This window comes from Astatotilapia calliptera, chromosome 10 (genome assembly GCF_964374335.1).
Source record: "Astatotilapia calliptera chromosome 10, fAstCal68.1, whole genome shotgun sequence".
Taxonomy (NCBI): Eukaryota; Metazoa; Chordata; class Actinopteri; order Cichliformes; family Cichlidae; genus Astatotilapia; species Astatotilapia calliptera.
In genome coordinates, this window is record NC_137431.1 from 25,035,468 (window position 1) to 25,049,531 (window position 14,064).

Sequence of the window (14,064 nt, forward strand, 5' to 3'; positions counted from 1 at the left end):
ACTCAGATTTCTGTTGTGCGAGGCTAACAGACTGCTGTTTGCCTCTGCAGCTCCTCTGTCTTCCTCTGAATTTTTTTTTAATAGTCTCCCGGTCGGTTTAACCTCCGAGCTCTGTGAACTCTCTGCTGTATTGATCTGGAATTCCCGATACCTCAGTCCTTCTCTCTGCTCTTTCCTAAACTTAATTCCTTCCTTTTCTTTAGACCTGTTTAGCCACACCAAATCACATCAGTTCGTGACATAGTTAAATATTTCATTCTGTTTGATGGTCTTCTCCTCTTTGTACAACAGGGTTTCATTGATTCTGACAGCTGGCTGCCTCCAGCTATTGTCCTGCTTCAACTCTGACGGAGTGCAGAGCTATTATAGTACGGGAACATAATGCAACACAAACCAACAGCATTGTGATGGAGTGAAACACATGAATGCAACAATGTGCTCTGATAGAGCACTATTTAAGTCATCTATAATTTTTGGGCTACAGAGTAATAGAAAGTACTTCCCAGTATTTTTCCCAGTGCTTCAGATTGTTTGGATTTTGGATTTTTGACTGTTGCTTTTTAATAAAGAATCTTAAATCCAAACATATCATAAAAGACTGTCTCACATTTATTTCTTAAAAATATAATATGTTTTTTAACAGATATGGAAAGTTGCTGGGTAATCGACTACTTGGCTCTATATTATCATGTATTACATTATATCTAAAATGATGCATTGATGCAGTATAATTCGGTACAATACATCCAAATGTGCTGCAGCTGTCGACTGATACGCATAGCACTGCATCATAAAACATGGGGCTGTTTGATGCACTCAAATAAAACAGTCTCATAGGACTGATAATAAATGACATCAGGAAACAAAGTCCTGTAATCTGCTTTTTGAAGGTTCCTGCAACATAATGCCTCGGCCTTTGCCGTTGTAAATATGATATGAGGATGTTTCTCTTTGCTGGGATTTCCCTCAGTGGCTGGCAGCCAAATATCACACATTGTATGTCATCCCCATCCCTGCCAATGCTGTGCCAATCTGCAGGCCACTCTCCTGCTCCTCTGCTCTCTTATTCCTGAACCTAACCCTGAGATAATGTTCTCCAATTGGGGCAGCAGCTCATCCAGGAGTGGGCAATCCAACCTTTTCCAGCTGGGAACCATAATCTCAAACTTGGAGGCGCTAATTCTCAATCCTGCTTGGCTGTAGATCGTCCCAGTGTGATCAGGAGGTCAGTGTCTGATGAAACCAAAAGAACCACATCATCTGCAAAAAACAGAGGGTTGGTCTTGAAATTCTGTCCATTAATAGTTTGGTAAGTCCAGGTGGAGTCCTTCCACTGGGAACAGGCCCGACTGATATCAGATGTTTTACACTGATATATTGGCAAATAGCTAATGTTGAGCTCTACTTTCAGTGTGTTTGTACAGGGTCCTCATGTGTCAGGCAAAATAGATACAGATGAATACATTACGTTTATGTACGGTGAAAAAAATACATCTTAATTCGGAGAAAAGACTTGTGAGTATAAAAGTTTCAACCATTAGTTATAGGTGACCATGATGCGTAAGCATTAAATGTAGGATGCTTGTTTTTTCTGCTCCTAGAAATGTGAAAGTCACAGTGTCCTTTACAAAATCAAGTACTTCATTCAGAGGAGCTCACCAAAAAATAATATAAAAGATTTCATAAACTGCTTTCGTGGTTAGCTGCCGTTTTAGTCAGCACTATGGGTAAGCAGCAAAAGGAAAGTCAAAAGTCAAATTAAAAATAGATTCAATTATATAAAAAAGTGATTTAAACCATTCTGGCTCCAGAGATAAAAGCATGCCGTACCATCTGTTGTAGCCTTTTGGCAAGAAGGCAGACCATCACATACTCCCTCTTGTTTCTCTCCTTTTGTCTCTTTCTTTTTGGTTTTCGATTCAGGACGTAACCCAGTGCAGACCTGGTGTTTGCTTCGCTGCACTGATAGATATAAAGTTGTACATTTGCGAGTCGTTTCCCTCTCCTTTTCTCCCTCACCCACCCCGTCTCTCTGTAGAACACAAAATATCTCAATCTGCAGGCTAAGCTGGGATTCACCGAACTGATTGAAGACACGGTTGTGCATACTGCATGAGAGGAAGGAGGACGGAGAGACATACAGTAGAAAATAGGAAGTAAGGTCGGGCGACTGAGTGAAAGGAAAGGAAGGGTATCAGGTGCAGATATAGAAAAAGTGAGCCAGAGCTGGAGAGAAAAATTGAGAAAATGAACTTAGTGGCTGTTCTTGGCAGTTGTTGAGCCGTTGGTCTGCTTTCTGCCTTAGGTGATTCTGCTCCCCCCAAAAAAACAGGAGGGGAGGGGGATTTTTAAGGCGATACAGTGACATTTCCAATTACTGTCAAGTCTTTAACTTAAACGGGCCAGCAATTCCCCCTTTACGCATGCATTGAGAAATGCTGGGTTACCACAGGACAGGAGGTTAAAGAGACTGTCCGCTAAGCTTACAATCACAGCTTCAGCCCTCATGATAGCTTTATGTCTGGTTAACTAAAGATACCAGCAGCATCTTAAATAACAGGTGAGATTTTAATGGGCAAAATAGAACAATTAATCCTTTATTTTTTGTATTTTGAAAATGGTTGGTAGGTTAAATAACTTGAGCGGCCAAAATTTGCCAGATTGGCTGACAACGCTTTGTCGTTCTGGTCAGTTCAGTGAAAAAAATTGAAAAAGAAAGGGAAATGGTGCAGCCTTAAGAGGAAAACTCTTTATAATTCAGTCCAAAACATATGAGCGCCTGGCTACTGCTTAAATGTACTGCTTGCCTACCAGTTGCAGGACTAAAAAAACACCACAATTGGAACCAAAAGTGGGCTGTGATTAAGTAAAATGAACCCAGCTCTCCAACTGCTACTCTAACATTATACAGAAATCGCTTTGGACTGTCTTCACACAACGGGGAATAAGTTTCGGGATTTTGTACTTCACTAAGTAACAGCTTGTTAGCATTAACAGCAAACCAAATGAAATCCAAGTGTCAGAAGCTAGCTCACAGTGCCAGGGTGCAAACATTCCCTTCCTCTGTAAAGACAAGAGTCTGGTTGAATGGCTCTGTAATCAACCATCTGTTAAATGCAAAACCTCCTGTGCAATAATTGTCGCATTATTTACGCCTATGCTGTTTTGCAACCAGCAGCCGCTACCTCGAGGCCTTGGTCAACACAAAAGACAAGCTGAAAGAGTCGCTTTAGGTAATAGTTTTTTTCCCTACATCTTTATTTATTTTAAAACTAAACAAGCCGTTGACCTTTGCCATTCAAAATTTTAAAGTAAACTATATTAACGACTCTACAGCGTTCCGACTGTGTTGCATGCAGGTTTTTTTTCCTGGAAATATCTTTTTAACCTGTTATAGAAATATTAGAAGGTTTGCCATGACAAGATTTTGAGTTGTGACGGTACCAAAAGCACACTTTCTATGCATTACATCAAACACGGGTCGCGACTGTGAGCCAGGATAAGCAATCCCAGAATCCCTAATTTTAATATTTCCGGCTTTCTCTACAACCCCAATTCCAAAAAAAGGATACCGGTTAAATATGAATAAAAACAGAATGCAGTTATTTGCAAATCTCATAAACCCTTATTTTATTTACAGCGGAACAGAAGAAAAATGGCATGGCAACACATCTGAAAAAAGTTGGGACAAAGCCATGTTTACCACTGTGTAACATCGCCTGTTCTTTTAACAACAGCCTGTAGATGTGTGGGAGCTGAGGAGAGCAGCTGCTGGACTTTAGAGAGGAATGTCGTCCCATTCTAGTCTGATAGAGGATTCTAGCTGCTCAACAGTCCTCTGTCTTCTTTGTCTTTTTTTCTTTTCATATTATGATGTGTCAAATATTTTCAATTGGTGAGTCCAAGTCCAGCATTTGGACTCTTCTACTGTGAAGCCATGCTGTTCTAATAGATGTGTCATGCGGTGTGGTAGGACTCAGGCGCAGAGCAGAGTTCAGGGGAAAACAACGTTTATTTACACAGTCACCAGGTGCAGATATATACAGTGAGGGGAGCGGGGGTCCTGGGTCCGAAAGGGAAGTCCGGGATAGGAGTCACATACATGCTAGCTCTTCTTCTTTACAACGGTTCAAACAACAGGTTGGTCATGGGTCCGGGGAAACTGTGCACAGGAGAAAAGAGGGTTACACAGAGATCACAGCAGGTCCACAACGCTTAAGGATACCAGGCTAAGGTTTACTGACGTGTCCAGCACAATCATCCAGCGGTGAGGCTGTCTGCGTCCCGGCCTCAAGAGTCCAACCCATAATTAGAGCCTGACGAGATGCAGGTGTGTGTGCCAAAGGCGGGAGCTTTCAGTGAGCTCCGCCCTGGCGGGGAGGAGAGAGGAGAATGTACACAAAACACATGTGGCCTTGTGGAGCCGGCCGGGCAGACACGGGGACCATGACAAGATGAAGGATGCTGTTGATCGTATTGCTGAAATATGCAAAAAAGACATTATGGGAGCATATGTTGCTCTAACACCTGTATATATGTTTTAGTATTGATGGTGCATTTCCAAATGTGCCAGTTCAGTAGGCACTGTTGCACACCGATACCATCAGAGGTTAAAGTTTTTGAGCTGAGTGCTAACAAAAGCCTGATAGTCCCGCTCCTCTTTAGCTGGGAAGATGCTGCGTCTGTGTTTTACAGAAAGAACTTCACTGTTCGTCTTCTTTAAACAACATTTTTCCACTTTTCCACAGTCCATTTTAAATGAGCCCGAGAGAAGACGGCGCTGTTTCCAGACCGTGTTCACATGTTGGCTCTTCTTTGCATGATAGCGAAGTGAACTGTTTTTAGTGATTTCTGGCAGTTTTTCTGAGCTCATGTTGTGATTTCCACGACAGAATCACGTCTGTTTTTGATGCAGTGCCACCCGAGGACACAGACATTATTATTATCAGCCTTTTCTCCATATTTCCTGAATCTGTGCACGGCAGATGATGAGATATTCAAAGTCAGTTCTACTTCAGGGAACATTATTCGGAAATTGTTCCAGAACTGCAGGTTTTTTCTTTCTTTCTTTTTTTTTTCAGAGTGAGGGACTACTGCTCATCTTTACTTCAGAGAAGCTCTCCCTCTCTAAGATGCTCTTTTTATACCCAATCATGCTGTAAATTAATCCAGTTAGTTTCTTTTCAGTGCACTGGTAGAGCTGTAGTATGAGATGTCCTTGTAGACATTTTAAAATGCCAGGACATTTTGCATACCTTGATTGATGCTCTTTAAACTCTCGTGGGATCCAGTGAATAATCCTTTTGTGTCTCTCGACTTTTTTTTTTTTTTGTGATCGAGCACCTGCAAAAGGTTTCCTGACGTACGCTCTGCACCTTCTTCTTGGTGTGTTTTCATTCAGTTTGGGTTTACCACCTCGTTCTTGTCATCACCACCTCCTGCTGTTGATCTTTGGTCAGGCTGTTGAGCGACATCACTGTGTGTGTTATTAGGCAGCTGGAAAAGGAGATGCTAATGCGCACACGCTGTGGTTTGCTCAACTCGCACAGAAAAATAAATAAATCGAATAAAAACCAGCGTTTTACAAGAGAGACACCTGGTTGTTTTTAGTGCTCAGTAAATTGACCGGCCGGCTCAAACCGCAAACCAGGTCGTCTGAAGCTCAAGCTCTGAATCTTTGTGCTTATTCGAGCCCGTGCCTCAAAATGTCTCTGTTGCAGTTGCTTTAAAACACTCCCAAAATGACTCATTTAGCAGGTTGGTGTAAAACATAGACCCTCAAACTTATTTTATGTCTTATTTTCTCAGCGTTGACATTTTCCTTTAAGCGGTCAGGAGAGAAATGACTGAGCTGCACATGGAAAGAAAGAAAAAAACCAAAACGCATTGGTAGCCCGAGCGTGGTTTAAGTGGGTCGTCTGCGAGTTTAATAGGCGAGGGGAAACCCTGAGATGGATCCAAGCGTGCAGACTCGAAGTCAGACAGTCGTAGCCGGAGGAAGTCGGTGATGTACTTAACAACTCCCCTCAAAGGCAGGAAGACGAGGTAAAGCTAGACAGATGGGAAGAGGTGGAAAGACGGCGAGAGAGAGAAAGGCAACAGAGGTTGAGGAAGTCAATAATGTACTTAACCTTACTCCACAGACTCCGTGTCCCTGTTATTGTAAGGCAAGTAAAGACGGGAAGGGGGGAGGAAGAGGGGAAGAGTGAAATGGCAGGACTCTGGAGTGGAAATGGTCACAGGCAGCAAAGAAGCGCGGCGTTTTTTAGTTTTTTTTGTTTTCGTCAGCATAAATGTCAGAGTACTTAAGTGTGTGCAGGACAGGCGGGGAGGCCAGGCTACAGGAAGAGCCCCATTTAAGAGGGAATAGCCCAGTTTTACTGGCACATAAATCTCTCCTCCCCACTCTGAAGGTTGTAAGACAGCTCCTCTTTTAGGCTTCCTCCTTCAGTTTGGAAATACGCTAAAACCCCTTTTTTCTGGACTTTATCTTTTCCTTTTTCTTTAGCTCAGTCTCTGTCTCCTTCAGACTCTCTTGACCTATACCCTCTTTTTTCCCCTTTGACCCTCAAGCTAACAGCAGGCAATAGATTAACAACATTTTATTGGGCTGTTTGTCCCCACCCCCTTTTTCTCTTCACTATTCTTTCTATTCGATTCTAGCCAGAGATGGATTTTAAATTAAACTCAGTTTGTGAAAGTAAGCTTTATTTTTAGTCTCTCATTATAGTATACCATCGTTAACATTTATGTGTCTGACTTTGCATTTATTTGTGTGCTGATCTGACAGCATTTTGACTTTCATGCCTGTGGGTTCCTTCTGATCTTTGCCCACATTTTACAATTAAGAAATGCTCAAATTCAGGGTGGCAAAAGATGCCGAAGCTTAAGTGATTTTTGACACGACACAGACTGTCAATCTCTTTGCTTGAGTGAAGAATGCAATTTCCTCTAGAGCGTTCACAAATATTATAAACACATAGTTTATTTCATTACGAAAAGAGGGTCTCCAGATATTTTTAAATGGAGTGTTTATTGAACCTTTTGACTAAAATAAAAAAAGTAATTTGTTGAATATGTTATTTTTTAATTTGTTTTCAATCTTTTTTTTGCATAAAATGTGCCATTTATTTAGCTCCTTTTACATCTCATGGTGTAGAAGTCGCAAAACCTCATGTATCAAATATACATTTGGCTTCAAAGGGATACGTTTATTTACAAAGTTGCTTAACAGCTTTTAGGGAAACTTTTGTTGGCTAATCAAAACCAATTTTTGGCTAAATATTTGAAATCGACAAAAAAGTTATTTAACAGTATTTTGAATTTGAATTGAAATAAATATTTCAATTTCAATATTAGAATCATTAATAAAGCCTGAGGGGGCTTTATTATGTATGTATATTACAGCAAGGCAGATGCTTGCTGTAATATACATAAGAAGCTAAATTACATAATTGGAAGGCTACTGTGGATATGGGTACCCGGTGGCTTTTAAATTTGCACTGCATGTATCTGTTCTAATTAAAAAATAAAACCAGCTTGAAATGGTTACATCTGAAATTAACGGTTGTTAGATAATAAAGTTGAGTATCTCCCTGATACACTAAATGCATCTGCTGTGTTATGTACAGTAAGCTGATCTCTTGGCAGGGGCCCATTCATGTTGAGCGATATCCTTTATGACTCAAGTGTTTTGCAGTCTTTTTGCGGAGGAGGCAAACTTTCTGTATTCTTGGTTCTCATAAGATGAAGGAGTCCTTTGGAGTTTTCTCGCTTATATCGAGTGTTTGCAGTCTTTTACGTCATATAAGCACATCGAAGGCGTTTCCGATCTTCAAAAAACAACACAAAGCGGAGAATTTCTATAGAAATATGCTTTTACTTCCAGTCTGTTTACGTTACCCTGCTCCCTTTAGTTTCTGTTTGTTGGTCTTTTAGACCTAAAGACCACCGCATGATTTTTTTGTTAACCTCCCGCCACTACTTGTTGAGCGGTAGTGAAGCTGTGAAAATTAGAAACACTTTCATTGTACAAGTTGTTCCTTAGTATTGCAAACATGTTTCGAAAGCTTTACTTTGAAGGCAGATGTTTCTGTCGCACTTTTCACATTTTGATTACTGTTGATGACTGTTTGCAGGCAAATCACTGCCTCATATACAAACATCTGCAAAGCAGTAGCGAGGAGGTTTCGGTAGAGCACCGTATACCTCTTTGTCAACTCTTCTTCTTTTTCCTTCAACTTCATCTTCATCTTCTTCTGATTCCCCCCTGGCATCCTCTTCTGTCTCAACCACCCTCTGCACATCCTTCTTCACTATATCCGTGAACCTCTGCTGTGAACTTCCTTTTTTCCTCCCGCCTGACAACTCAAAATTTAATATCCTTTGTTGAATATATCCACTACACCTCCTCTGTGCACATCCAAGCCATCTCAGCCTTGCCTCACCAGCGTTGTCTCCAAATGGTTCAACCTGAGCTGTCCCTCTCACGTATTCTGATGCTCATCCTGGACTTTTAAACTCGTAAGCATTTTGTAGACCTTCCCTTTAACTCTTGCTGTCAAACATCCCCCCCCCCACTACACTCGTGTCCACCCTCACCAACCTGCCTGCGCTCTCTTCTTTACCTCTCTTGTTGCTTTGGATGGTTGACCCCAGGTAATCTTCATCATTACACCTCCCTCTATTTCGCACACATGTATTCTGTCTTGTTTCTACTGACTTTCACTCCTTTCACTCTCAGTCATCCAGGTCATCGTAGTCAAAGGAGCTTGGAAAGAAAAGCGTCTGGACTTCTTTAAGTTGCTTGAAGACATTTCACCTCTCATCCGAGAAGCTTCTTCAGTTCTAAGGTCAAATGGTGGAGAGTCCCAGATATAAACCTAGTGGGAGTATCCCCCCACAGAGGGACAAAAGGACCCCCTGATGATCCTCTAATCGCCTGAGCCAAGGTGTGAAACTGGGCGTGGGTCCCAATCAGCCAGAGTTTCGGGTGTGTTCATTGTGAAACCTGGCCCCACCTTATCATGCGACTCTCCACCATTTGACCTTAGAACTGAAGAAGCTTCTCGGATGAGAGGTGAAACGTCTTCAAGCAACTTAAAGAAGTCCAGACGCTTTTCTTTCCAAGCTCCTTTAACCCCACAATCAGTAAAACTGAAAATGTGCAGGAATCGGCACTGAGTTGCTTTGCTCTTGTGCGCCTTTGCGTCTCTTAGTACAGAAAGCTCCCAGTGGATTTGAAGGAAATTGAAAAATGTTGCAGGACAAAGCGAAAGGTGGTCAAAAATCTCATAATCTTCTATGCCTTTACAGCTTGCTTCCCCACTTCTTTAAAAAAACATCACTGAGTGAAAGCAGGTTTTAATCCCATCACTAAAACACTGCTGTGACTTTGCAGTAGAACAAATTCCTTCTGGATCAAACTGAATAGCGGCCCAAAGCTCAATTTTAGTTTTCAGTGCTTATCTTAGAATTAGAAAGATAAGGTGACAAATGAACATAATGCTGTTATTAGAAAGAGATGTCCAGATGATAGAGGTTGCTTTTTAGTGCGCTTTATCACAAAGAAACACAGCTGCTTAGAGCTTTAGAAAGCGTCCTAGATTTTATCTGGATGAGAGAAGCCTGTGTTTTTTTTTTTTTTTTTGCTCTCACTTGATTTGGTTTCACTCCATTATAATGAAGAAAGGAGTACCTTCAGTATTGAAACAGATGCATAAGAAAGGGTCTTGTGCCAAAGCTGGCAGTGAATACAAGGCTAATAAAAGGATGGATTCATTGTCGACTAGTACAAGGATTCCCTCTGTATGTGTGGTGGTGGTGGTTGTGGGGTGGTGGGAGGAAAAATGGAACAACTGTATCCCAGGGAGTCCAAAGTGCTAATGTGTAACGGTGATCAAGTCAGTTTATTCTGGCAGGCTGCCTGCTGGAGGCTCTGACAGATTGGTGCCATCAGCACATTATTTCATTAACACTTGTGTTTTCATGGTGAACATCTTCTCACTCGTCATTTTTCTCTCTCTCTCTTGCCCCCCTCCCTCCCTCCCTCCCTGCCCGCCTGCCTGCCTGCCTGCCTGCCACCCCCCTAACAGATGGAGAGCGAAAAGAAGAGGAGAAAATACTCCACGAGCAGCAACGACTCTGACACCACTGACAGTAAGTTGGGATTCAGGGAAAGGTGTGTGTGTGTGTGTGTGTGTGTGTGTGTGTGTGTGTGTGTGTGTGTGTGTGTGTGTGTGTGTGTGTGTGTGTGTGTGTGTGACGATGGAATCCTGAAAGTGTGAGAAAAGCGAGTTCCTCTGCTGCTTTTATACGGTGAGCTGCCTGGTCTTCGTCAATTCCCAATTCTCGTATTCACTCTCCATATAGACTTTCCTCCTGTCTCATGGTTGTCCTCCCTCTGCTCATTAAGACTTGCCATTTTAAAACCGAGCTACACTGGAAACATGAGCGCGATTTAACCAGTTAGCATAACAGAAATCACCGGTGGGAATAAGAACTTAAGGTTTGAAGAATAAAGTCTTTATTTTTAGAATAAGTGCGAATTTGTCGGAAAATGTCGTTCTTTGAGAGAGATGTTGCTACGAAAACAGATTGTGGTGCATCATTACTGGACGAGCAGATTGCAAAATTTGAGGCATTTTGAAACGGAGCCTGCAAATACAGGTGGTTTACTTGGGCAATACCACAAGGAAAGCCATCTTTTTCAGTTTATGCAACACAAAACAGCCATCTGTGTAGTAAGTACGACTTGGGGGTCTCGGAGGCTCGTCTTGTCCCTTTTAACAGAAAAACCTTCTTGTAGGTGTTTTGTATAATTGCATGTTGATCCAGTGGTTATCACCGTTCCCTCACACTGGTTTAAATCCTTCAGTCGGCTAGGACCCCTCTGCGTGGGGCATGTTGTCCGTGTGCTTGCGTGGATTCTCTCTGGGTATTCTCCCAAAGTCCAAAGCCTTGTGTTTTAGCTTAACTGGAGATTGCTTTGACCGTATGACTTGTTATCTGTCTCTCTGGCTGGGCCATAAAGGGGCACTGGATTACCCCTCCAGGGTGTATCTGACCTTTCGCCTCATGACAGCTAGGATAGTCTCCAGCCCCCACGACCTTGAATCGGATAAGAAGTTAGGAAGATAGATGGATGTCCCCCTGCGTGTGACATTTTAACCATTCTTCCCATGCAAAGTTCCATTATTTGCAAAACCTTGAGGGTTTTCTTGCACGTATCATCAGTTTCAGGTCCACCCACAACATTTCAGTGGAGCTAAGATCTGTACTTGACTGTATATTGTACAGTCCCTTGTGTCTTTTCCAATTTCTCTAACTGGTACAAAGGTCTGTGTATTTAAGTCTTGTAATACTTTGTTAAAGTAAAGAGAAGATGTGCAGATCCAGATAAACCCTGATCTCTCCGGGGAAATCAAGTTGATGCTGTTTATTACGATACGAATTATTAAAAACAAAGTTGGAAGTTGCGTTTGAGTGCAGTTGAACTTGATGAACTATGTCAGTAAACACACCACAAACTGCAACCACGCTCTTTTTTTTTCTTTTCAGAAGCTGCATTATCGCGTCAATTCTCACGCCTTTGCCAACCTCTGCTGAGGTTGGCATCTCTTTATCACCACCGAAAAAGTAGATTCAGCTCACAATGTTTTGGCGTGCATCAGGTTTGGTTCTTTATTAATATCTGGACTTAGATATCTCAGACAAAGCCGTCTTTTGCTTGCAGGGCATGTCTGGATGTCAGTTCTGGATGTGTTTGAGCTCCCCACTTTACTAAATAAGGTGCTTAATACACGCAGACTCAAAGTCAATAAAGCGGACATGTCACATTTGCATTTTGCAGTTATGTCTGGCCTTGTGTGCTTTACATTTAATGTTGAGCACATAGTTAATTAGCTGAGTGACAAATTGATATTATAGGGTGGGATGCATGGTTTGACGGAGTGGCAGATATGTTTTCCTCCCAGAGTTAATGACACAAACTCAAACAACTTCTAAGACGAGCAGACAGGCAATCCTCTAAGACGAGAGGATAGGAACATCTGGCCAGACTACCGCATGTCTGACACTGGCAGCTTCTGTAGAGAAATGAATCTTTTAACAGTCTTCGAATGAAATACGTTGTTATACAAGCACAAATGGCCACAACAGCTGATGACTGTCTTTAAAATACGAGGGTTTATTCACTGAAGACAGCCAGCGATTTCAATTTCATTTTAAATGTCATTCTTCTCGGCTTTTGTCAGTTCAGTGTGACTAATTCTTGGCATTTTCGCGGCACGCATTTTTGCAGTAAGCAAATATATTTGTTTGGCTATTCCCTTGGCAATATTAGAGAACAGATCAAAATTAGACACATCAGAAAGCGAGCTGTACAATTAAAAAAACACAACAGAACCTGGCATTTGTTTTGGTGTCGCTAAACCCGGCTGCGCTAATGAGGTTTTCAGATATTATTTTAATGCTTGTCTAAATGAGTATAAATAAAAGAGTTATCCTTTCACAGCGTGGTGCCTTGAAAACTATAATGATAAAAGTATTCTCACCCATCTTGTGGTACATTTGTGTGTACGCCAGAGCAAAATATTTTCATTTGTGACAATCTTTTTCTGGAATTAAATCCAGTTTGGTATTTCAGCTTAATATAAATGGAACTGTAGTGATAGAAGAGATTAGATAAAGAGAAGCACTGACATTACTCTAGAAGCTTAAGCAGGGATCTGATCAGGAAGAATTGTCAGTACTTTTAATACCTTCTCATTGAGCTCCAGTGTGCTGAGAAATCTTGGACTGTGGAATTCATGCAAATGTTCTTTCACACATACCGCCAATTTAAATACTGCCGCTGACCAAACATTGCAGTGGAACTCCTCGATGACAGGGGCCTTCGCCACAGCAAGACAGCGGGCGTCAGGAATGTCTTGAGGAACACAACAAAGAGCCTGGTTGCAGCCTTTAAATTTCAAATTCTGAACATCTGCCAGATGCACCGGAACAGGCCCGATCCCTGGATGCCCCACCCACAACCCACAGGACCCAAAGAAACTGCTGCCAACTTCACAGCGGTAGACGCCACAGGACACCCAAGATGTGTTATGCCCATGCATCGAGGCGTCCAGGATGTTTTGGCAGCACGAGGCGTAGCCGTACACAATATTAGACAGGTAGTATAGTCGTGGCTGATCAGTGGGGATCTGCAGCCGGATTAAATCTGGGAAATGTAGTCATTCAAACTGTTTACACTACAGGCTAAAATGACCTCTGAAGGGCTTAACTGTTGTGTGGTCACAGCCCCGCGTGTATAATGCATTTTACAACAGGTTTAACAGGCTGTTTTGCAGACGTGACCGAGCCACCCCGCGTTGGAGGCCATGCACTTTGCTTTATAATCAGCCTTTAGCTGTTAGCTTCCCCTGCTCACTGCAGTGTGGGCTCCAGCTGCATCTGCTCACTGGAGGTTATCAGGTTTCTAATTGAAGGATGCCCATGATAATTTTGGCTGCTGTGCATCCAGCGTGGCTTTTAATTAACACGCGGCCACGATGGTAACTTCCAACTGCGCCGCGGCCTGTTTTGGTTATCTGGCCACAGTGATTGAGCTCTGCAGCTGCACTATGTTGGGCACGTGTAGATGTAACCTGCCTGGACACACACATTCTTGAGGAGTGCAGATTCATGAGTAAATGTAAAAAATCCTTAACAGATTAGTGTGCAGTCTGTTTTTATACCCTCGACGCTTACACGCATGGAACACAGTACTAAACAGAGAATGGTGGACAAGAAAATCAGCGGTGTCTGAGTGAGGTGTCATTCATCATCGGACTTCTGGAAGCTGTTTGGCTTTTTTGATGCTTGCGGTGGAGGCTGCTGCTGTGTAGGTGTCAAACGATGTTGTGACTGAGATGTATGATTAAAAAACTAATAACAGATTCTTGGCCGTTCTAGGATCTAACTGCCCAGTTTAACTTTGAAGAATGAAGGCTGGTTCTGTCTGACACAGATACTGTATATACATACAGCACCACACACTGTGTCCTATATCAGCCTGTAAGGTAA

The 14,064-nt window shown here is 42.2% G+C and overlaps 1 protein-coding gene across 3 annotated transcripts in view; it reads left to right on the top strand.

Annotated features, from left to right (window-relative positions):
- Window positions 1–14,064, top strand: part of jade2 (jade family PHD finger 2) — a 233,884-nt gene that overhangs the window by 20,645 nt on the left and 199,175 nt on the right. For all 3 annotated transcript variants that reach the window (XM_080307268.1, XM_026183096.2, XM_026183097.2), the window contains exon 2: window positions 10,095–10,158. In XM_080307268.1, the coding sequence (XP_080163394.1) occupies window positions 10,095–10,158 (64 nt within the window). The remainder of the gene's footprint in view (window positions 1–10,094; window positions 10,159–14,064) is intronic.